Consider the following 26,334-nt stretch of genomic DNA (forward strand, 5'->3'; position numbering starts at 1 on the left):
AGAGGTTAAAGCAGACAGTGCGGGGATACACGATACACCCTGTGCACTAACTAGACATACTTGACATGTTTCAGCATTACACCTTCGTCAGGAGTGAATAAAATATACAGTGCAGTGCATTTACACATCAATATATAACCCCCCCACCCTACATAGCATCAGACTGTCAGCATGTATAGCCCCTGTCAGAGCTGAGTGTTTCTTCCAATGACTAGTCTTATATACTGAGCTAATCTTACCTGCAAAATGGTGCCACCCATGTGGGTGTGGATAGGTTGCCGCACCCAGATCCATGTGACATCCACATTACAGGGTCCCCTCTGTCCACTCACCATAATCGCCCAACAACCCCTCCGTTCCTGCACACGGTATTCAGGCACACACTGTGTGTCTCTGTGTAATGCCGAGAGACGTGGCACCGCTCTAAACACTTCCGGGTTTCCCTCTTTACCCGGAAGTGTGTCATTCCTCATCCCTTCATTTGTGTAGGGTAACCTAGCAACCGCCCCGATATGAGTATACTCAGCGGCACAATCACTGCTTTCCTCGTTGTCATGGTGCTCTTACAGCGGGCAAAGGGCGCACAATGTGTCTTCCGCTGTACTACTGGATAGACATTGCAGAGTTTAGTGGTACAAAATGTATATTAATCCCCTCTTGTCCCTGGACCCCGTCAAGCTAGATTCTATTACAGATCTTTGTGCTGCATCCACACTTTGGGAACAATTAAGATCAATATTATCTGCATAGGTCCCCTGCATTCATATAAATGGGACATCATGTATATTTATAACAATATCTTGACATATGCACACACATCCCCATATTCCATACAACCCGGACACCATAAATATTCATAGGCTGTACCGAGCAGGGTTATTCCCAAGGCATAGTCTGCATAAGAAATCATAGGTGTTGTAGCACATTAAAGGGGAACTCCACATGATAGAAGAGCAAAAGGTGTATTTTCTTTTAGTTTCAATATCTAAAGGGAGGGTCTCTGGGAGGGAAGGTAAAAGGGGGAGGAGGGGAGGGGGACGACAACATGGAGATAGGAATGAATCATTTCTCATTAGACTAGGGGATGTAGTATTATGTGAGATTATGCATTTAGCCCTAAAATATTTTTGGGGGGAATTCTGTGGGTAGAACAATCACACTGCAACAGTGTGCATTTAACCACTATACAATTATGAGGTACCAAGAAATATACTGTTTCAATCTAAAAACGGCGCATACGTAAATCCTTCATTTAGGCCAATTTGTACCATGCAATTCAAACGGAAAATCCATTTTGCTTCAATTTCTCAAAGTATTTAGTCATGATTGCCCCCTCTGGTATTTCTGGGGACCTTTTGAATGCCAAAGAAATTTAGATTAAAAGGGTCCTCCATATGGTGAACCTCATATGTCTGGATACCGCTGTGTCTTTTTTGTTTCTGATGTCCCCCATGTGTTCAAGGACCCGTTTTTTTCAGATGTCTACCTGTTTCCCCTACATATAGTTTTCTGCAGGGGCACATGGGTCCATATATCACACTCTCTGTTTCACAGTTTATAAATGTGAGTATTTTGAAAGTGCGTGTGTCATTAGCATCTATAAAGGTCTTTGTGTGTAAGATGTTCTTGCAAGCCTTACACCTGCCACATGTTCTATAATTGAGAAGGATTATTAATGAATATTGGACCACATGCTCAGTTGCCCGGTGTGCAAAGATGGTAATAATTTGTGTATGAGCACTATTAATGATTCCTAGCAATCAAAATAACTCATGCGCCAAATGCAAATAAAATATTGCAAACACTTTAATAAAATATACCTGTTAAAATATATCTCACAACATATAAAACAATGGTCGGCGTTCAATCAGGCAATCCCCCTTCACAGTAGCATCACTTCAAACTGTCACAGAAAGGGTTAAATATCCCCACCTGCAATAGATCCAACCACTGCTATAAGAAAATGCTACCTAATCGCACTTTAAACGCCTAACTTCTAGTATGCAAGGTTCTTTGTAAGATCTTCTTCGTAGCTACGATGATATTCCTCACTCACAGTTTTCATAAAAATGCCTTCCAGCAAAGAGGAAAAAAAACATTTTTTTATATAAAAATGACATTTTTATGAAAACTGTGAGTGAGGAATACTGAAAAAAAGTGCGATTAGGTAGCATTTTCTTATAGCAGTGGTTGGATCTATTGCAGGTGGGGATATTTAACCCTTTCTGTGACAGTTTGAAGTGATGCTACTGTGAAGGGGGATTGCCTGATTAAACGCCGACCATTGTTTTATATGTTGTGAGATATATTTTATATTTTTGTTTGCAATATTTTATTTGCATTTGGCGCATGAGTTATTTTGATTGCTATTTTAGAGTGTAAGGTGGTGGTTTTCCTTGCTAACTCTGTGCTGCCAATCGATACTGCACAAATAAGCGCTACAACATAAATCTTGGTACATATTAATGATTCCTGTTTCAGGTGGTCGCTTTAGGTGGTTTACAGCTTTATGACCAGGAGGGGCAGATTTTCCCATATCAATGATTATTGTGCATGTGTTTATATGTAACAACGGCTACATTTCCGTATGAACCTATAATTATCTCCAAATAATTTTTACCTAATAAAAATCAGGTGGTTGAACAGCAGATACCGGTAGTGTGTTGGTGTTTTTTTTACTACGTTGGGTGAACTGGGATAATGTGCTACAAGGGAAGGACATTGAACGGAAATGGCAAGCTTTTAAAATTATTCTCAATTAGTGTTGGGCGAACACCTAGATGTTCGGGTTCGCGAACGTTCGCCGAACATCGCCGCGATGTTCGGGTGTTACAGCCGAACTCCGAACATAATGGAAGTCAATGGGGACCCGAACTTTCGTGCTTTGTAAAGCTTCCTTACATGCTACATACCCCAAATTTGCAGGGTATGTGCACCTTGGGAGTGGGTACAAGAGGAAAAATATATTTGAAAAAGAGCTTATAGTTTTTGAGAAAATTGATTGTAAAGTTTCAAAGGAAAAACTGTCTTTTAAATGTGGAAAATGTCATGTTTCTTTGCACAGGTAACATGCTTTTTGTCGCCATGCAGTCATAAATATAATACAGAGAAGAGGTTCCAGGAAAAGGGACCGGTAACGCTAACCCAGCACCAGCAGCAGCACACGTGATGGAACAGGAGGAGGAGGCGCAGGAGGAGAAGGCCACACTTTTTGAGACACAACAACCCAGGCCTTGCATGAGGACAAGAAGCGTGCGGATAGCATGCTTTTTACCGCCATGCAGTCATAAATGTAATAAAGATGAGAGGTTCCATAAACAGGGACCGGCAACGCTAACCCAGCAGCAGCAGCACACGTGATGGAACAGGAGGAGGCGCAGGAGGAGAAGGCCACGCTTTGAGACACAACAACCCAGGCCTTGCATGAGGACAAGAAGCGTGCGGATAGCATGCTTTGTACCGCCATGCAGTCATAAATGTAATAAAGATAAGAGGTTCAATAAACAGGGACCGGGCGGCAACGCTAACCCAGCAGCAGCAGACGTGATGGAACAGGAGGAGGCGCAGGAGGAGAAGGCCACGCTTTCAGACGCAACTCAGGCCTTGCATTAGGACAAAAAAATGCGTGCGCAAAGCAATGCAATGAGTAGTTTTCAGGACACAATGGGCTATTCGGAGGAGCTATTCCCACCCCCACAATCTTCTACCTGTGAAAGGTCAATGGAACAGCCACAAATGTTGTGCCCGGATTCACAACCTTTTTCTGTGGAAAATGCACCTCGCACTGAAATGCAAGGCGAGGCTCGAGGATGAACATGACGTCAACAACTCAACATGACGCAAAATGGGGGCGGAACAGAAAGCTGCTTTCAATGTTTAGAAGGCCTTAATTGCCTCCGTTGGCCAGTTAGATGCATCATTCATCACACCCAAATCCCAGAGCAATGTGTGCAGGAATTTGAATCGCAGGAGGTGTACCGAGATCATCTGGACAAGTGACCAAGTGACAAAGTGAAAAGTGACCAGTGACAAAGTGACAAAGTGACTGACAAAGTGACAAAATGACAAAGTGACCAGTGACAAAGTGACAAGTGAGAGGTTGTTCTGGGGGGCTCTACTCCACTGCACACATCACATATGAGGAGAGGTCTTGTCGGGACTGCTGATCCTCCTCAGCTTGCTCAAAGCCTTGAGGGTTCCTGAAGATCCTCTGCTTGGAGTTCGCCGGGGTTCAGCTTGGTGTCGGGGTCGGCGGCGTCCTCCTCACTCCAACGTGGCAGATCTTCTGTTGAAGGAAAAAAAAAACATTTTTAAAAGTCCAGTACCGCTTCTGAAGGACTCACCAAGAGATGCAGGAGCGCTTCAATCTAGCGCACCATCGCTCGCTGGGTGATGTCCCTCCCTACGCGCTGGAATTCTACGCTGCACATGCTAGCACGCTTTTGCGCAGTGCCGAGGCGCATTCCAGCAGCTAGCTACCAAGCTTCTGTGGATCTGATTGGGCCACCATGTTGGATCTCTGCCAAGTCCTCCAAAATTTTGAGCAATCCACATTGCTTGTGACTGAGCAGTGACAACTCTACAGTCAGCATTACAATACCACTGCTGTGTTTACTGAAGAAATCAATGTTGAAGATGGAAACCGCTGGCATGATGCAAGTGGGGGAATCTGAAGATGAAAACGATCAGCGTGATGATACCAACATCAGGCAACCTGCCTCAGGAAACGCTGGTCCCAGCTATGACAAAGAACAGGACGAGGAACAGCTGGAGTTGGAGCAGGAATTGGATGCCCCCACTGCCGAGGGACAGAGCGGTGCACGTTGGACTTCCACAATTTAGCGGGAATGGACAGCAGAAGAGGAAGAAAGTGATGCTGGTGACGAATATGGTGCATCACAACAATCACAACGCTCACAAGAACATGAAGACAGAGGAGTCTGGCAGGATTCTCTGGCACACATGGCTCAATTCATGCTAGACTGCATTGAACGCGGCCCGCGCATTATTCACTATTCATTATTATTCATTATTCTGGACAACACCAATTACTGGGTTTATACCCAGTTTATACAAACACAATGTTAAAAAACTGATTGAAGAAAGTGTCAGACAGGTCAAAAATGGAACAATTCCAGCAGGCCCTTGAGATTGACATCCTCCTCCTTCTCTAGCCAATTGTACGCCGACAGACTGACTTCAGCAAACCCAGGAGGACCAGGAGGGCAGCAAAGAACACAAGCTGCTGCTAGTGCCCAAAAGGGAATGGTATTGGCAGTGTCCTTGGAGTGGGAACATTTTCTGACACCCATGCAGCAGCCCACAGAACAGCAATCGGGCAGTTCCACGTCCTCCAACACCAATCGCCTGGAGAAGATGGTCAAGGACTACATGTCAGATGGCATAGCTGTGTTGAACAATCCATCTGCAGACAGACGGTGAGTGTGACAGCACAGAAGGACCATGGCAACTCACTCATAGTACCACAGTTTGATAGTGCTGCCTTAAAAATTATATGGATCCGTGGACCCGGGCAGTACTGGGAAGTGGGAACGCAGATTTTAGTACCTAAACACACGATACAACATGTTTTCCGGGGTCGGACTCTGAGGCACATACAGATGGTCCCGATCATCATCCTCATCATACAACTCTTCTCCTGAGTCTGACCCACCCACCACCTCTGCCACCCCAACATCCCCAGACACAGACCCCTCATCGTCCTCAACATTAACTTGGGATGCTGGCCTGAGCCCGACCTCCTCCACATCAGGCCCCATCATCTCCTCAATGGCAGCCCTCAATAATCGCTCTGGCGCCGGACCGATGGACACAACGTTCTCCTCCGGGGAGGGCTGCTGCTGACCACTGGCTGCTGGGGTGGATGTTATAGCTTGCGTGGGGCGTTGGCTGTTGCTGTTGTTGGGAGTGCTGCTCACAGCGGAGGTCTCTGAGGAACTCATGGTGAGCTCATATAGTGGTTGACGTTGAGTGGAGTATTACTGATCCCAGCAATATACACACTGACTGGCAGAGTACGCAATGCTATATAGTGGTTGACGGTGAGTGAAGTACTACAGATCCCAGCAATATACACAGTGACTGGCAGTACAATGGTATGGGTGGGTGAGCAGAGTACTACAGATCCCAGCAATGCTATATAGTAATGGGGTGACTGAGTGAGCGGCAGTGTACTACTGTTCCCAGCAGACACAGAGTGGCAGTAAACACAATGCTATATAGTGTGGCTGAGCGAGCGGTGTACTACTGTTCCCAGCAGACACAGAGTGGCAGTAAACACAATGCTATATAGTGTGGCTGAGCGAGGTACACAGAGTGGCAGTAAACAGAATGCTATATAGTGTGGCTGAGCGAGCGGTGTACTACTATTCCCAGCAGACACAGAACAGTAAACGGAATGCTATATAGTGTGGCTGAGCGGTGTACCACTATTCCCAGCAGCGACACAGAGCACAATGCTATACAGTGGCGGGTGAGCGGTGTAACACTATTCCTAGCAGCGACGCAGAGCACAATGCTATACAGTGGCGGGTGAGCGGTGTACTACTATTCCCAGCAGACACAGAGTGGCAGTAAACAGAATGCTATATAGTGTGGCTGAGCGAGGTACGCAGAGTGGCAGTAAACAGAATGCTATATAATGTGGCTGAGCGAGCGGTGTACTACTATTCCCAGCAGACACAGAACAGTAAACAGAATGCTATATAGTGTGGCTGAGCGAGGTACACAGAGTGGCAGTAAACAGAATGCTATATAGTGTGGCTGAGCGAGCGGTGTACTACTATTCCCAGCAGCGACACAATGACTGGGGGGACCCTGGCTAGCGTGGCTGGAGCGCGAACTACCCTGCCTGCCTACCCAAAGCTAAACCCACAGACAAATGGCGGAGATATGACGTGGTTCGGGTATTTATTTACCCGAACCACGTGACAGTTCGGCCAATCAGAGCGCGTTCGGGTCCGAACCACGGGGAACGTTCGGCCATGTGGCCGAACGGTTTGGCCGAACACCATCAGGTGTTCGGCCGAACTCGAACATCACCCGAACAGGGTGATGTTCTGCAGAACCCGAACAGTGGCGAACACTGTTCGCCCAACACTATTCTCAATCAATATTGTAGTAAATATATCCTATATGGAAACAAAGCATCTAGGAATAAAAAAAAAGGCCTCTATGGATGAATGTAAAAGGTTAGAGATAAAATGAAGTGGAAAAATAATGCATATAAGGTCCTAAAACAGGAGGGGACTAAGGCTGCATTAAGCAATTATAAGCAGTGCAATAAAAGTTGTAAAAAATAAATTAGGCTGGCAAAGATTGAAGCTGAAAATCAAATCGCTAGCGATATCACATCTAACCCAAAGAAGTTTTTACAAGTACATCAACTCTAAAAAAAGAAAGGGTGACTGTATTGGACTCCTAAAGGTTGAGGGTGGGAACTCAATGGTGGATGACCAAGGTAAGGCAGAGTTATTAAATGCTTTCTTTGCTTCTGTTTTCACAAGGGAAACATCACTGTTGCAAATTACAGTTGCAGAAGAGTCTCGATCTTCCAATTGTAATATTAAATACTTAACGCAGGAAGAAGTGAAGGCAAGGCTAAGTCAATTAAAAATAGACGAGGCACCTGGCCCGGATGGCATGCATCCTTGGGTCCTAAGAGAATTAAGTTCAGTTATCGATAAACCTTTTATAGTATCTTTTGTGACTCTCTTTCAACTGGCAGAGTTCCAGTAGATTGGCGTGCAGCCCAAGTTTTCGCATTATTTATGAAGGGCAACAAATCAGATGCAGGAAATTATAGACCTGTAAGCTTAACATCAGTTGTATGCAAACTATTTGAGGGGTTACTAAAAGATACTATACAATACTTCATAGTAGAAAATAATCTTATTTCTCAGCATCAGCATGGGTTTACTAAAGACAGGTCCTGTTTGACTAACATGCTCAGCTTTTATGAGGTAGTGAACGCTAATGTGAATGTTGGGAATGCTTTAGATGTGATATAATTAAGCTTTGCAAAGGCTTTCGACATTGTTCCCCACAAAAGTCTGTTGTAAAAGTTGAGGATACAAGGACTGGGAAGAGTCTGTGTGCATGGATAGGGAACTGGCTAATGGACAGAAAACAAAGAGTTGTGGTCAATAGATCATATTCAAAATGGGTGACTGTTAACAGTGGGGTCCCACAGGGGTCAGTACTGGGTCCAGCGCTCTTCAATTTATTTATTAATGATCTAGAAGATGCAGTAGAAAGCAATGTTGCTATTTTTGCAGATGATACAAAATTGTGCAGAATCATCAACTCTCAGGAAGATAGTGGACATATTGCAACAGGATCTGGATAGGTTGGCTATATGGGCACATAAATGGCAGATGAAATTCAATGTTGAAAAATGTAAAGTCATGCATTTTGGTCATACCAATGGTCTAGCACCATACAAAATAAATGGGATACAGATGGGGACATCAAACTTGGAGAAGGACTTAGGAGTACTCATCGACAACAAGTTAAATAATTGTATTCAATGCCAAGCCACTGCAGCTAAAGCTAATAAAATTTTGGGATGCATTAAAAGGGAAATAAAAACTCGAGATGCTAGCATAATATTGCCCGTTTAACTCTATAGTAAGGCCACATCTGGAATATGGAATTCAGTTCTGAGCACCACATTACAGAAAAGATATTGCAGTTTTAGAGCAGGTGCAGAGACGGGCAACAAAATTGATATGAGGGATAGAAGGTCTCACTTACCAAGAAAGGTTAGATAAACTGGGTTTATTTAGTCTAGAGAAAAGATGCCTTAGAGGGGATCTAATTAACATGTATAAATACATCAGAGGGCAATATAAAAGCTTTGCAGATGAGCTTTTTATCCCTAGGCTTTCACTACAGGACATGATCTGCGCACGGAGGAAAAATGTTTTAGCCATTTATTTAGGAAAGGGTTCCTTACAGTAAGAGTGATTAAGATGTGGAATGCATTGCCACAGGAAGTACTTATGGCAAATTCTATATCTGCATTTACAGGAGGCTTAGATGCTTTCCTTGCAATGAAAGGCATCCATGGCTATAATTACTAGGTAATGCCCAGTGGTGTTGATCCAGGGATTTTATCTGATTGCCATCTAGAGTCGGGTAGGATTTTTTTTACGTTTTGGGGCTAATTGGACCATACCTTGTAAGGGTTTTTTTGTCTTCCTCTGGATCAACAGGGATATGTGAGGGAGCAGGCTGGTATTGTACTTTGTTTTCTGGGTGAACTTGATGGACGTATGTCTTTTTTCAACCCAAATAACTATGTAACTAATTTCTTTTTAAACTGAACTGAATTCACCTCTCCTCACTGTACTTTTCTTTTTTTAAACTGTAGTTACTGGTTTGTATTGTTTATAGTTCTGGGCGTTCTTTATACAAGTTGCACAGGGCCTTTAGAAGCTCACTTTCTTGTTACAATATGACCAAATCTCAAATAGAAATGATTGAAAATTAATTGAACTGAATTCATTTGATTTTTTTAAAAGAACATTTCACTTTCTTTAAAACATTTTAAATATAAATGATTAAAAACTAAATTGAACTGAATTAATTTAATTTTTTTAAGAAAGTTTCACTCTCAATATCCTGATGCAATTTGTTTATGGTTTTAATTTAGTGGATGAGAACAGGAAGTCCAGCACAACTCCAGCTGTTCTAATGGAAATCGTAAAGGAAGAAGGGCTGTAAGTACATAAAGTCAACACCTAAGTTTATTTGACTTCTTATTATCCAAAGAGAACACACTATTCAAGATGAATTTGGAAGTTAATGAAGTTAAAGAGGAAATATGTGTGAAAATAATGTAATTAATAAAATTGCTTATTTTTTCACAATATTTATTTATAAATTACTTAGTCAGTGTTTGCCCATTGTAAAATCTTTCCTCACCCTGATTTACATTCTGATTGCAGGTGGAAAAGGTATGTGAACCCCTAGACATCTCCAAGAGCTAATTGGAGTGAGGTTTCAGCCAGCTGGAGTCCAATCAATGAGATGAGATTGGAGGTGTTGGTTACAGCTACCCTGCCCTATAAAAAACACACACCAGTTTTGGGTTTGCTTTTCCCAAGAAGCATTGCCTGATGTGAATGATGCACAAAGGAGATCTCAAAAGACCTACGATTAAGAATTGTTAACTTACAATTACATAAAGCTGGAAAGGGTTATAAAAATATCTCAAAAAACCTTGCAGTTCATCAGTCCACAGTAAGACAAATTGTTTATAAACGGAGAAAGTTCAGCACTGTTGCTGCTCTCCCTAGGAGTGGCCGTCTTGTAAAGATAACTGCAAGAGCACAGCGCAGAATGCTCAGTGAGGTGAAGAAGAATCCTAGAGTGTCAGCTAAAGACTTACAAAAGTCTCTGGCACATGCTAACATCCATAGTAGCGAATCTACGATATGTAAAACACTCAACAAGAATGGAGTTCAGACATCCAAAGAATATTGCTGAAATGAAACTGTTCTGTAAAGAGGAATGGTCAAAAATTACTTCTGACCGTTGTGCACGTCTGATCTGCAACTACAGGAAACCTTTGGTTTAAGTTATTGCTGCCAAAGGAGGTTCAACTAGGTATTAAATCCAAGGAGTTCACATACCTTTTCCACCTGCACTGTGAATGTTTACATGGTGTGTTCAATAAAAACATGGAAACATTTAATTATTTGTGTGGTATTAGTTTAAGCAGACTGTGATTGTCTATTGTTGTGACTTAGATGAAGATCAGATCACATTTTATGACCAATTTGTGCAGAAATCCATATAATTCCTTTTTTAAAGATTCTTTATTTTTCAAGAAAATATTTTTCAATAGAATAGTACATAAGACATATTAACACGTATTATCAGATACACAATAATAACAGCAGTAAATATGAGGCATTCCAGAGCTAGTTCATCATATCAAATATTCATTTCACAATTCAATTCAAAAATATTCATTTCAAAAGGAGAAACAAGGAGGCAAAAAAATGTCCCACCTATTGTCAGCACAATAAAGCAATATTATTATTATTATTGTTATTTGTTGTATTTATAAAGCGCCAACATATTACGCAGCGCTGGACATTAATTTAGGTTACAGACAATATTTAGGGGTGACAAACAGCAATATGACAATACAGGAATACAAGAAAACCAGATCACACAGCACAGTATGAGTACAAGGTAATGCTTAGTCAGTCACTGGATGGGAGCATGGAGTTAGGCAAGTTAGGTTCACTCAAATGCATAGCATGGGTGCACAGTAATAGAGGTGCATGATCAGGTAGGACACAAAAGGAGTGAGGACCCTGCCCAAAGGCTTACAATCTAGAGGGAGAGGTAGGGACACGAGAGGTAGGGGACCAGAGTTCGGCTGTGGGTTTAGAGCAATTGTGAGGGGTGGTAGGCAAGAGTGAAAAGGTGAGTTTTGAGGGCCTTCTTGAAGGTGTTGAAGGAGGGGGCTGCCCTAATGGGTGGAGGTAGGGAGTTCCATAGTGTCGGAGCGGCTCTTGAGAAGTCTTGGAGGCGTGCATGGGACTGGGTGATGCGGGGGACGGTCAGGCGAAGTTCATTGGAGGAGCGGAGTGAGCGGCTTGGTGTGTATCTCTGAGTAAGATCAGAAATGTAGGTTGGACAGGTTTTGTGGATAGATTTGTAGGTCAGACACAATATCTTGAATCTGATTCTGGACTGGATAGGAAGCCAGTTGAGGGATTCACGGAGGGGAGCCGCCCTGGTGGAGCGATGGGAGGAGTGGATAATTCTGGCAGCCGCATTCATGATGGACTGCAGTGGGGCTATTCGGGTCTTAGGGAGTCCAGACAGAAGGGCATTGCAGTAGTCGAGGCGGGAAATTATGAGGGCATGGATGAGGAGTTTGGTGGTGGCAGGGGTCAGGAAAGGGCGAATCTTACAGATGTTACGAAGGTGGAAGTTGCAGGACTTTGTGAGGTTTTGGATGTGGGGAGTGAAGGAGAGTGCGGAGTCCAGGGTGACACCCAGACAGCGGGCTTGAGAGGTAGGGTGAATAGTAGTAAGGTTAACAGTGACCTGCACATCTGGGAGGTCCAGGGATGACCGGGGTGGGAAGATCATAAATTCCGTTTGTCTAGATTTAGTTTTAGGAACCTAGCGGACATCCAGGAGGAGATGGCAGATAGGCAGGAGGAGACCTTGTCCATGGTAGTGGTGGATATGTCAGGGGTGTGGAGATAGATTTGGGTGTCATCTGCATACAGATGATAGTTAAAACCCATGGAGGAGATAACCTTGCCAATGGAAGATGTGTATAGGGAGAACAGTAGGGGGCCAAGGACCGAGCCTTGGGGGACTCCCACTGAGAGGTGGTTGGGGGTGGACGAGGACTCATTGAAGGAGGTCGTGAAGGAGCGGTTGGAGAGGTAGGATGAAAGCCAGGTCAGGGCGAGATCGTGAATGCCCATGGATTGGAGGGACTGGAGGAGTAGGGGATGATCTACTGTATCAAAAGCTGCTGAAAGGTCAAGGAGGAGGAGAATGGTGTATTTACCTTCAACTTTAGCTAAGGCAAGGTCATTGACCACTTTGGTGAGAGCCGTTTCGGTTGAGTGGGCAGGCCGAAATCCAGATTGCAGTGGGTCTAGTAGTGAGTTGGCATTGAGGTACTGGGTCAGGCGTTTGTGAACCAGACGCTCAAGGAGTTTTGAGGCGAAGGGGAGGAGGGAGATCGGGCGGTAGTTGGAGGGTAGCGAGGGGTCGAGGGAGGGTTTCTTGAGCAGAGGCAGTACAGTGGCCTGCTTGAAGTCTGAGGGGAAGGTGCCTGTGGATAGGGAGAGGTTAAACATGGTAGTGAGGACTGGGGCCAGATCCGTGAAGTGAGGCTGAAGTAGATCAGAAGGGATAGGGTCAAGGGGGGAGGTAGTGGTATGGGAAGTCTGCAGTAGGTGGTTGACCTCCTCAGTGGTAGTAGGAGTGAAGGAGGTGAGGGGAGGATAGGGTGGAGAAGGAGTAGGTTGTGAGCAGGTGGGAGGTGAAGATTGAAGATTGGATATTTTCTGACGGATGGAGACTATTTTGTTGGTGAAGTGGGTGGCTAAATCTGTGGCAGAGAGGGAGGAAACAGAAGGTGGGGGGGTGGGTTTAAGCAGGGAGTTGAAGGTGCTAAAAAGACGCCGGGGATTGGAAGCTTGTGCTCCGATGAGCTTGGTAAAGTATTCCTGCTTCGCATGAGCAAGGGCAGTGTGGAACTGCTGCAGGTTAGTCTTGTACTGTAGGAAATCCTGGTTTAGTCGAGTTTTCCGCCATTTTCGTTCAGTGGCGCGTGTTTCCCTCTGGAGGTTGCGAGTATGGGTAGTGCGCCAGGGCTGGGGGTTAGGGGGTCGGTTGCGGCGGAATATTGGTGGAGCAGCTTTCTCTAGGGCCGATGAGAGAATTTGGTGATACTGAGCTGCAGCAAGATTAGGACAGGTTAGGGTGGGGAGAGTGGAGGATAGGCCATGGAGGGAGTCAGCAAGGACGCCAGGGTTGAGCTTGCGTAGGTCTCGCTGCCATCGACCAGGTGGGTGGGCGGGTAGTTTGGAGGTGCCTTCCGTGAGGAGGTTGAAGGCGAGAAGGTAATGGTCTAAGGGTGGAAATGGTGCGATGTCGAGGTCTGCAATGGTGGTGGATTTAGTGAATATAAGGTCGAGAGTGTGACGTGCAGTGTGAGTGGGGGCGTTGGTGTGTTGTACTAGGCCATGTGAGTTGGCTATGGTGAGTAGCCGGGTCGCAACAGAGTTCTTGAGTTCATTGATGGGTATATTGAAATCCCCGAGGATGATGGTGGGAAGGTCAGAGGAGAGGATGTGTGGGAGCCAGGAGGCAAGGTTGTCGAGAAATTGTCGTGTGGAGCCCGGAGGGCGGTATAAGACTGCAACAATGGCTGGGAGGGGATTGTAGAGGCGGATAGTGTGGGCCTCAAATGATGTGAATTGTAGGGAGGAAGGTAGAGTGAGGACACTGAATGTGCAGGATGGGGAGAGGAGCAGACCCACCCCTCCCCCGGTCCTGTTGTCTGGTCTGGGGGTGTGACTGAGGTGAAGCCCCCCGTATGAGAGGGCAGCCTCTGCGGCAGAGTCAGAGGGGGTGAGCCATGTCTCAGTGAGTGCGAGGATGGTGAGGGATTTGGAGAGGAAGAGGTTGTGGACCTCTGTAAGTTTATTGCGGACGGATCTGGCATTCCAGAGACCGCAGGGTAGGGGGAGCATGTGCTTGTGAGTGGGATGGATGGAAATGAGGTTGGGGCCTCCTCTAAAGGCCTCCTCTAAAGTCCAGGCAGTCCAGGTTCAAGTAGACACCACAATGTTCAATCAGGTTGATATTCATCAGTAGTTCGCCCCAGAAAAGACCACCCTATCAGTCAGTCATTCACATAATGTTTATATTCCTCCGAGTCCTCATATTCAAGCCAAGGAAACCATGTAGACTCTAAATGCATATTATGATCGTGTATGGCCTGACCTTAGATACTCCATCCTTCCAATATGTTGTACCTCCCTCAGCCACTCCCCTACCGAGGTGGCCTGTGTGGACTTCCAGTGACGAGCTATGAGCAGTCGGGCCGCATTAATCAAATGCTTAGAGATTTTTTATATTTTCCTAGCTACTGGGTATATTATGAAGTAGATCATATTTCAGATCGGGAGATGTGTCAATCCAGGTGATTTTAAACATGATATATCTCAACGATCCCCAATAAGCAGCTAAGGCCGGGCAGTTCCAGAAAATATGCCGGAGCGTCCCCGTGTCCATACTAAATCGCCAACACAATGGACTGACACTCGAGCACATCCTGTGGAGTCTATCCGGAGCGCGATACGAATGTATAAGTAGTTTATATCCCGACTCCTGTATATGAGTGGCTATCAAGGCTTTATGAGCCAATAGAGTTATCTTTTGCCATTGGGTATCGGTGAACTCTCTATCCAAGGCTGCTTCCCACCTAGTTCGTAGTGAAGTACCGGACTCTTGGGTATCTATCAAAGGGGTATATATTTGGGATATGCCTCACGGCATATATCCGTTTCCAGAACATAAAATTTCAAATTTTGTGTTTCTACGTGACAACTGTATCTTAGACCCCTCTCCACATATATCTGTCCTCAGATTAAGTTCAGTTCTTTCCAAAGTTCTGCAGAATTCACTTGGTCTTCATGTAATAAAACATTAAACGCTCACCAAAACTCGTGGCCAATCAGTTACAATCAGCTTGTCACACTTTTGGCCCAGCCAGTGTATCTCAGTTTCCCCACTCTGCTTCAATTCCTCCACACATGTAAAGAGAGGTAAGGTACAGACACATAGCGTAATACTGCTTCATACATATACACGCTTATCCACCAGTGTGTCCCCCACTAGTAGTCCAGCATCACCAGGTGTGTCCTCCACCAAAATAATAATGCAAGCCTCTCACCAGATTGCCTGCGCTGACCAGCAGGGACCAGCAACAACAGCATGTGGCATCAGCCGAAGTTTTATCGATGTTTAAATCACTTGTCCTAAGACTCAGAAAGATCCCAACATAGCATAATTCCGTTTTATTTAAAAGAAGTTAAAAAGTAGTGCACTCACAATCTCCAAAACATCAATGCGCATTTAAAACAACGTGTAGCGTCTTCCGTGCTCCGTAAGCCACGCCCTACTAGTTTCGTCACTTGACTCATCAGGGGCTTGGCCTATCGGAGCAGCAAGACGCTATTTATTTGCTTTCCCTTCTCGTAATGCAGCCTTAAGCGCTGCATTCATTCGCCGCGCGCTGCCACCTGGCCGCGGGACCTAATCCTATTGGTTCATATCTTCCACTGAAAACTACATTTCCCAAAAGCCCACTTGCGCGCTACCACCTGTCTTCAGAACCTAATCCTATTGGTCTGTGGTTTGTATTGCGAACTACACTACCCAGAAGTATTCTTTCTTCTTTTTTCCCTGTATTAAATGTTCTAAAATTAGGTGTGATGTATACTAAGGGTTGGATGTGGCACTGTGGAAGCTGCTCTACAGTTATGAGGGGCAGCTTTCTTACTGTTAATATCCAATTGGTATGTAGGAAAGTGTAATGCAGCTTTATGCAGTATTCATGAGCTGGTTAGAAAGTATTAAGTCCCCCTCTGGCTAAAAACCACAGTAGTTGGACATAGAACTCTGCCCGCTATTTACTCCTCCAGCTAGAAATGAGCTGATTAACAAAATTAGCAGAATCCACCGTTATTTTGGGAAGGATACTGTGTTTTTTTTTACATTTTTTACATTTCCCAAAGCCCACTTGCGCGCTACCACCTGTCTTCAGAACCTAATCCTATTGGTCTGTGGTTTGTATTGCGAACTACATTACCCAGAATACCAGCAGGGTTTAAGCACGCACTATCAATTGGCCACACAGCCTGCTACTATTGGCCCATGGCATACGCTGGGACTTACTCAAACAAACCTCCCGTTTAAGCCCCTTTGTTACAAGACCTTTCTATTAATGGGATTTTTAAAATTTGCTATCACTACCATACTATTCTCAAAAATATATAATAATATGTAAAAAAAACACAGTATCCTTCCCAAAATAACGGTGGATTCTGCTAATTTTGTTAATCAGCTCATTTCTAGCTGGAGGAGTTAATAGCGGGCAGAGTTCTATGTCCAACTACTGTGGTTTTTAGCCAAAGGGGGACTTAATACTTTCTAACCAGCTCATGAATACTGCATAAAGCTGCATTACACTTTCCTACATACCAATTGGATATTAACAGTAAGAAAGCTGCCCCTCATAACTGTAGAGCAGCTTCCACAGTGCCACATCCAACCCTTAGTATACATCACACCTAATTTTAGAACATTTAATACAGGGAAAAAAGAAGAAAGAATACTTCTGGGTAGTGTAGTTCGCAATACAAACCACAGACCAATAGGATTAGGTTCTGAAGACAGGTGGTAGCGCGCAAGTGGGCTTTGGGAAATGTAGTTTTCAGTGGAAGATATGAACCAATAGGATTAGGTCTCGCGGCCAGGTGGCAGCGCGCGGCGAATGAATGCAGCGCTTAAGGCTGCATTACGAGAAGGGAAAGCAAATAAATAGCGTCTTGCTGCTCCGATAGGCCAAGCCTCTGATGAGTCAAGTTACGAAACTAGTAGGGCGTGGCTTACGGAGCACAGAAGACGCTACACGTTGTTTTAAATGCGCATTGATGTTTTGGAGATTGTGAGTGCACTACTTTTTAACTTCTTTTAAATAAAACGGAATTATGCTATGTTGGGATCTTTCTGAGTCTTAGGACAAGTGATTTAAACATCGATAAAACTTCGGCTGATGCCACATGCTGTTGATGCTGGTCCCTGCTGGTCAGCGCAGGCAATCTGGTGAGAGGCTTGCATTATTATTTTGGTGGAGGACACACCGGGTGATGCTGGACTACTAGTGGGGGACACACTGGTGGATAAGCGTGTATATGTATGAAGCAGTATTACGCTATGTGTCTGTACCTTACCTCTCTTTACATGTGTGGAGGAATTGAAGCAGAGTGGGGAATCTGAGATACACTGGCTGGGCCAAAAGTGTGACAAGCTGATTGTAACTGATCGGCCACGAGTTTTGGTGAGCGTTTAATGTTTTATTACATGAAGACCAAGTGAATTCTGCAGAACTTTGGAAAGAACTGAACTTAATCTGAGGACAGATATATGTGGAAAGGGTGTTAAGCGCAATTTTGATTTTTTATATATATGATTATTGGACTGTGAGGCACACACAGGAGATAACAGAAGGCGATCCATCTATTGTGATATTAATTGAGATAATTTTAGCATATTTTAAATATTATTGTTTATTTGTATTATTGTGGTTTGAAGTGAGGAGCGCATAACCAGGATATATTATCCATAATTTTTATCTTAGACCCCTGTTTAAGTAAAAAATATTGAAATTGAATTAAGGGCCAACTGTCTAGCAGGGGACTATTTCTCTGTACCTGTAAAGGGTCAAGATCCATCCAATTGTCATTCTCCAGGAGTTGGCCAGCACATAGCCTATATGCTCAGCGTCGTACTGGCCCAGCGAAGTGCCAGCGTTTTGCTCGGGAGGCCCCGCCTCTATGTCTCCGGAGGGCCCTAGGGCCAGTGGCGTAGGGATAACTATGGGGCCCATAACGGGGGCCGCCTGTACTAGTAGCTACTTGTGTTGTAATATTTTCTTTAATGCAGCCCTGGCTGGGCCATTTCCATAAGTAAAATCCCCCCCCCCCCCCCCCCCCACAGAAGATTGTTGCAGAGAGGCAGGCAAGTGAAAGGGACTACTTTAACCTTCTGCCTCCCTGCGCTCTCTGTCTCCAGCCGACAATTAGTAGTTCCGGCTGAACAGAGAAACACAGCAAGTGGGCGTGGCTCCACCCCTCCCCTCTACAGCAGACAGAGATGGGAGTTGCTCTGGTTACTGGAAGAGGCCCGCCTCCCTCATGCACAGCATTGAAGAGAAAGCTGCAACAGCGCGGATGGTTTGAATCAGCCAGCACAGACATGTCACCTCCTCCACGGACTGCCATTGCCAGCAGGTTATCTCTCCCTCTGCAGACAACACTCTTCCCCCACCCCCTCCCCTCCGTGCACACACTCTCCTGTCCCAGCACTGAGCTGAGCCTGAAATAGCTGTCAGCTCTTCTCTATTTTGTAGTTCACACAACTCCCTAACTTCACTCTTTCCTGTCTGGAGAATTCTCATACGCTATTCATCCCTCTTTTTGTATTTTTTTTTTTTTTAGTTTACAACAATGTATTGTTTGCACTTTCAGGTTATGCAGTTTATTGTATTCCTGGTTTATGATTATCACATTTGCACTTGTTATTTATGATTATTTTGTGCAGTTATTGTCACTGAATTGCAGTAAGTCCTATCCATTTAACACCACTATTTGTGTGGATTACCTACCTGCATTGCATTTATTTTTCTCTGCTCTGCTAATGATCATTAGCGATACAATTCTCCAGACGATCTCGTAATCGCAATATCTTTTGGAGATGATCGTTCGGACCCACTAACAGAATGAAAGCTTCTATGCAATTTGATCAGATTAATGGAATCGATACATTTTCTGGATCAATTTCATCAGTCTGATCAAATTGGTTAGCACCATTACTTCTGTTAGTGATCTTGAATGATTGTTTCCGATCGATATTACGATCGAATCATATGGTCGATCATCCGGAGAATTGTATTGTTAATGGCCACCTTGACACTAACCTTCCCTCTTTACTCTGCCTAATACTAACCTCTTTCGCCTATGTACATAAGCCATTTCAAAATGTAAGCTTACTTATTAGATCACCCACCCTGCCTTACTTAGGCTTGTGTGAGCCTCTCCACTCTCCCCCCCCCCCCCCCCCGCCCCCTGCGAGTAGGGTAGTTGGTAGGTGTAATTTTTCCCCTTGAGATTTTTTTAGGTAGGGCCCCCAGCCAAAACTTTGCTATGGGGCCCCATGGTTTCTAGCTACGCCCCTGCCCAGGGCCCATTAAGTTCTGCCACAGTTTTTATTATTATTATTATTATTTTTTTTTTTTAATTTCATGCCTCCGGGGGTCCAAACTCTGATCCCTCCTTCCCTTACCTCGGGGTCCCCTCCTGTCAAGCGCGGCGGCAGAAGTATTAGCTACAGGCTCCGGGGTCCAGCAGACGCTAGAGCTCCAGCCGGCTGGTCCACATTGTCTCCTTTTCCTCTGCAGTCTGCAATGCTGCTCGCACTACTTCCTGATTCAGTGCGAACGGCAGAGAAGAAGACAGCTTGGACCAGGCGGCTGGAGCTTTAGCATCTGCTGAACCTCTGAGCCTGTAGCTAAATCTTCTGCCGCCGCACTTGACAGGGGGGGGGGAGGGGGGGAGGGCGAGGTGAGGGAGAGAAGAAAGGAGTCTGGCCCCCCTCCCAGCGTCTGCAAGACTGCAAAACTTACCTGTGTCTGCTCTGCAAGTAGCGTGCCAGCAGCCAGTCCGCCAGCCAGGTAATTGATATTAGCCCTCCCTCCAGGTAATTGATATTAGTCCACCCAAATACCCACCCTCCAGGTAATTGATATTAGCCGACCCAAACACCCACCCTCCAGGTTATTGATATTAGCCCACCCACTCTCCAAGTAATTGATATCAGCCCATACATCCTCCAGGTAATTGATATTAGCCTATACACCCTCCAGGAAATTTATATTAGCCCACCCGCCCTCCTGGTAATTGATATTGGCCGTCCAGGTAATTGATATTAGCTCAAGGTAATTGATATTAGCCCACCCACCCACCCTTCAGGTTATTGATATTAGTGCACCCACCCTCCAGGTTATTGATATTTGCCCACCCACCCTCCAGGTAATCGATATTAGCCCACACACCCTCCAGGTAATTGATATTAGCCCACACACCCTCCAGGTAATTGATATTAGCCCACACACCCTCCAGGTAATTGATATTAGCCCATACACCCTCCAGGTAATTGATATTAGCCCACCCACCCTCCAGGTAATTGATATTAGCCCACCCACCCTCCCTCCAGGTAATTGATATTAGCCCACCCACCCTCCCTCCAGGTAATTGATATTAGCCCTCCCACCCTCCCTCCAGGTAATTGATATTAGAACACCCACCCTCCAGGTATTTGATATTAGCCCACCCACCCTCCAGGTAATTGATATTAGCCCACCCACCAGGTAATTGATTTTAGATTGACTTAGAGTCTTAAATTTATTGACTTAGATTAATTGACATAGTCTTGTCACTGACCATGTCAATCCATGTCATATGTATGGTAACTAGGACATTACTTTATATTAAAAAGGGACTCTATGCAAAGTTTTACTGGGTAACAGTGTTTCTTAATTACAATTCTGCTAAGTTCATGTACATTTGGCCCTGTCCATGATACATCATGACCACGCCCACCTTCCAATGCATGGTCATGCTCCTTTTTTCACCGCAGTAATGGGATGTGTGGGCCCCAGGTTGACATTTCTCTGGTGGGCCCCCAGGGTCCCAGTCCGACCCTGTATATGCTGCTCTCCAGTGTGCATAGACCTGCCTATGCATACCTGGTGGAAATAGGGGATTATCTAGGAGCAGTAGCATAGGGGAGGGCCAATAGGGCAAAGAAGCCAAGTTCCTACATTTTAAAAATAGCCGAAGAGTATATGCTGCTACTGGATATGTTATATCAGCTGCTACCGATTTATCTTTTGCCCAGGCCAAGTGTAATAAGGAGGGGTTTACTATATCATGTTCCATCAAGGCCCATTGTTTATACTTTCCATGACAGTGCCAATCAATTATTGGTGCCAAGATAACTGCAGTGTGATAGAGCTGCAAGTTACAGTGCAATATCTGGTTGTGGATAGGCACACCTTGCCGTGGGTGTTGGGCGCTCAGCCTTGATGCAGAAGCAACATCAGTCCAGTATCAGCAATTCAAGTTCGGCTGGCACACCAGTATCAATAATCAAGCAGTTTATTGTATGCACAACATGACAATTGTTTCGGGGCCGCGGAGGGTCCCCTTCATCAGATAAAGTGCAGACATACAAGTGATGCAAGGTACAAACACCAGAGCTGCAAGTTAGGGACAGCCAAGCCACCCTTTTCTTTAGGTAAGGTGGTTATAGAATAGTGAAGTCTCGGTGGTCTATTCTGCCAGATGAGATGTTGGAAACAAAGTCTAATTTCCTTGTAATATAAAGAATGGGCCATCACAGGAAAAGTCTGGAACATGGAACACATAGAGAAACCGAGGGACCAAATTCATTTTTATGATATTCACATGTCCAAACCAGGTGAACTTTGCTACGTCCCATCTCTTTAGATCAGCTTTTGCCTCCGCTAGCAATGATTTGTAATTGAGGGTAAATATATCAGTATGATTATAAGGTATCTTAATACCCAGATATGTCAGCGCTTTTAAACCCCATTTGAATTTGAAATTTTCCTCAAGCATCTTTTTCACTTCTGGGTCTAAATTGACACTCATTGCCTCACACTTATTATAATTGATTTTAAAATTGGATAGCTGACCATAAGTAGAAAACTCTTTTAACAAACTGAGAAGGGAAATGTGTGGATTCGTAATATAGAATAATAAGTCATCTGCATATGCAGCAGATTTATGTTCCGCAGATGGTAGCCTAAGTCCCTGGATATCCTCATTCGCTCTTATAGAGCACAAAAGAGGTTCCAGGATAAGCGCAAAGATAAACGGAGAGAGTGGACACCCCTGCCGCGTCCCATTTGAGATCCGGAATGGGTCCGACAACTCCCCATTTACCTTCATGCGGGCAGAAGGGCTCATATACAGGGCCACAATGTAGTTAAGCATGGAATTAGATAAGCCAATGTGCTGCAAAGTACACCGAATGAAATCCCACTGGACAAGGCCGAAAGCCTTCTCCGCATCCGTAGATAGGAGCATCATAGGTAAGGCCTTTGACCGTGCCCAGTGCACCGCTCGAATCATCCTAATGGAATTGCCCCTAGCCTCACGTATAGGGATAAAGCCCACCTGGTCATAATGTATCAACCTCCCCATGTAAAGCGGCAGTCTATTGGCCAAGATCTCAGCATTACGTTTTATGTCAAAATTAAGTAAGGATGTGGGACAATAGCTTGAGCAGAGTGCAGCATCCTTGCCAGTTTTATGAATAACTGTAATGTAGGAAAGTAGCATGTCATCGGGAAAGGACGTGGGTAGATTGGGGTCTGCAATCAAATTATATGCATTCAGAAGGTACGGGTGCAAAAGGCTCATAAACTGTTTGTAATACTTGGCCAAAAAACATTCAGGGCCTGTTGCTTTACCCATAGGGGACTGGGACATAGCCAATTTTAGCTCCTCCAAGGTAATCGGTTCTTTCATGTCTTTCACCTCCTCCGATAGGGGCGGTAAGTGAGACTTCGCTATAAAATCTCGAATTTTATCTAAATAATCAGGTCGAGTTACCCTTAGGGCTCTCGGCCATATATTATATAGTGTATCATAGAATTCTCTAAACGCAGCAGGTATGTAGGCCGTTCTATGGTGTTCGTTAATATGCGGACATAATCCATCGTCTGCTGTGTCCTGAGTGCTCTAGCCAATAGGCCATTACATTTGTTGCTATATTAATAATGATGTCTTTTGCAACATTGTGCCACAAATCGTGCCCTGTAGAATAGCAGAGACATAAGCTTCTCTTTTTCAGCCATCAGAGCCTCTAGAGCGTCAGCAGACGACAAACTTCTATGAAGTATTTCCAATCTCCATATCTCCTCAAGGGATTTTCCACCATTTCATCTTGTTCTCGCTTTTTCCTGCTACCCTCCTGAATAAAGACCCCCCTAATTACACATTTATGTGAAGCTCATAGTGACATTGGTGACATGTCTTTGGTATTATTAGTTTCAAAATACCTTTCAATGCCCTTCTCTACACGCTCTGCTACAGTGGGATGTGAAAGTTTGGGCAACGTTGTTAATAGTAATGATTTTCCTGTATAAATTGTTGGTTGTTACGATAAAAAATGTCAGTTAAATATATCATATAGGAGACACACACAGTGATATTTGAGAAGTGAAATTAATTTTATTGCATTTACAGAAAGTGTACAATAATTGTTTAAATAAAATTAGGCATGTGCATAAATCTGGGCACTTTATTTTATTGATTCCAAAACCTTTAGAACTAATTATTGGAACTCAAATTGGCTTGGTAAGCTCAGTGACCCCTGACCTACAGTAGTTTGCAAAAGTATTCCGCCCCCTTGAATTTTTCCACATTTTGTCATATTACTGCCACAAACATGAATCAATTTTATTGGAATTCCACATGAAAGACCAATACAAAGTGGTGTACACGTTAGAAGTGGAACGAAAATCATACATCATTCCAAACATTTTTTTTACAAATAAATAACTGCAAAGTGGGGTGTGTGTAATTATTCAGCGCCCTTTGGTCTGAGTGCAGTCAGTTGCCCATAAACATTGCCTGATGAGTGCTAATGACTAAATAGAGTGCACCTGTGTGTAATCTAATGTCAGTACAAATACAGCTGCTCTGTGACAGCCTCAGAGGTTGTCTTAAGAGAATATTGTGAGCAACAACATCATGAAGTCCAAAGAACACACCAGACAGGTCAGGGAAAAAGTTATTGAGAAATTTAATGCAGGCTTAGGCTACAAAAAGATTTCCAAAGCCTTGAACATCCCACAGAGCACTGTTCAAGCGATCAGTCAGAAATGAAAGGAGTATCGCACAACTGTAAACCTACCAAGACAAGGACGTCCACCTGAACTCACAGGCCGAACAAGGAGAGTGCTGATCAAAAATGCAGTCAAGAGGCCCATGGTGACTTTGGACGAGCTGCAGAAATGTACAGCTCAGGTGGGGGAATCTGTCCATAGGACAACTATTAGTCATGCACTGCACAAAGCTGGCCTTTAAGTGGCAAGAAGAAATCCATTGTTAAAAGAAAGTCCCGTTTGCAGTTTGCCACAAGCCATGTGGGGGACACAGCAAACATGTGGATGAAGGTGCTCTGGTCAGATGAGACCAAAATGGAACTTTTTGGCCAAAATGCAAATCCCTATGTGTGGCGAAAAACTAACACTGCACATAACTCTGAACACACCATCCCCACTGTCAAATATGGTGGTGGCAGCATCATGTTCTGGGGTGCTTCTCTTCAGCAGGGACAGGGAAGCTGGTCAGAGTTGATGGGAAGATGGATGGAGCCAAATACAGGGCAATCTTGGATGAAAACCTCTTGGAGTCTGAAAACTGCAGACTTGAGACTGGGGCAGAGGTTCACCTTCCAGCAGAACAACGACCCTAAACATAAAGCCAGGGCAACATTGGAATGGTTTAAAACAAAACATATCCATGTGTTAGAATGGCCCAGTCAAAGTCCAACAACAACAACAAATAACATTTGTAAAGAGCTTTTCTCCCGTAGGACTCAAAGCGCATAAGCATGGCTCAGACCATCGTGGTACAGAGTAAGAATTTTATAAGTCCGGAAATGCCAGGCTAAACAGGTGGCTTTTTAGTCTGAATTTGAAAAGCTCCAGGGATGGTGCTGTCTTTACTGGGTGTGGCAGGGAGTTCCAAAGAGTAGGGGCAGCATGACAGAAGGCTCTGTCTCCAGATTTTTTGAGGTGCACTCTGGGAGTGACCAAGTTTATAGAACTTGCTAATCTGAGGTTGTGAGAGGTGTGGTGCAGCTTCAGCAAGTCCTTCATGTATCCAGGGCCCAGATTGTGCAGGGATTTGAATGTCAGCAGTCCAATCTTGAAGAGTATTCTCCATTCTACTGGTAGCCAGTGCAGTGAGCGAAGGATTGTTGTAATGTGACAGTGATGAGGCTGGTTTGTTAGCAATCTGGCAGCAGCATTCTGCACTAATTGCAGGCGACGCAGGTCTTTTTTGAGGAAGCCAGCATAAAGGGCATTGCAGTAGTCCAGCCGTGATGTGATGAAGGCGTGAACTAGGGTTGGAAGATCCTCTGGGGGAATCAGATGTTTAATCTTTGCAATGTTCTTCAGATGAAAGTAGGAAGATTTAACTACAGATGAAATTTGGTTTCTGAAACTCAATTCCCCATCGATTAGTACGCCAAGGCTGCGCACAAGATTGGAGCTGTTTATGTCCGAATTCCCAATCCTGATTGGTATTGCTTTAGGATAGAGCTGTTTTGATGGCGAGCGCTGGCTTTGGACAAAAAGGACCTCAGTTTTGTCAGCATTCAGTTTCAACCAGTTATCATTCATTCATGCCTGTAGCTCAGGTAAGCAAGAGTTTATTTTTGGAGTAGGGTCTGTTCCCCCGGGTTTGAAGGACAGGTATAGCTGTGTGTCTTCAGCGTAGCAGTGGTATGTCAAGCCATGTCATTGGATAAGTGTACCGAGTGGCAACATGTAGATTGCAAACAGCAGAGGGGATAGGATTGATCCTTGTGGCACTCCGAATTGTAGAGGTGCAGGTTTGGACATTATAGGTCCTAGGGATACTCTCTGTGTTCTGTCAGTCAGGAATGATCTGAACCACTGGAGGACTGATCCACTGATGCCACAGTACTCCTGCAGTCTGTTAAGCAGGATTTCATGGTCAACTGTATCAAAAGCCGCTGAGAGATCCAACAGGATTAGGATGGAGCATTCCCCTCTGTCCCTTTCCATGAGCAGATCGTTGCAGACTTGGATGAGGGCTGTTTCACAGCTGTGGTGTTTCTTAAAGCCAGATTGTAGAGGGTCCAGTATGTTGTTTACTGACAGCCTGGTTTCAAGTTGCAGATAGACAG

The 26,334-nt window shown here is 44.6% G+C and overlaps 1 protein-coding gene across 2 annotated transcripts in view; it reads left to right on the forward strand.

Moving 5' to 3' along the window:
• Positions 1-26,334, forward strand: part of SLC25A17 (solute carrier family 25 member 17) — a 271,719-nt gene that overhangs the window by 77,571 nt on the left and 167,814 nt on the right. For both annotated transcript variants that reach the window (XM_068240216.1, XM_068240215.1), the window contains one exon: positions 9,677-9,743. In XM_068240216.1, the coding sequence (XP_068096317.1) occupies positions 9,677-9,743 (67 nt within the window). The remainder of the gene's footprint in view (positions 1-9,676; positions 9,744-26,334) is intronic.

This window comes from Hyperolius riggenbachi, chromosome 6, assembly GCF_040937935.1.
Source record: "Hyperolius riggenbachi isolate aHypRig1 chromosome 6, aHypRig1.pri, whole genome shotgun sequence".
In the NCBI taxonomy this organism is placed as follows: domain Eukaryota; kingdom Metazoa; phylum Chordata; class Amphibia; order Anura; family Hyperoliidae; genus Hyperolius; species Hyperolius riggenbachi.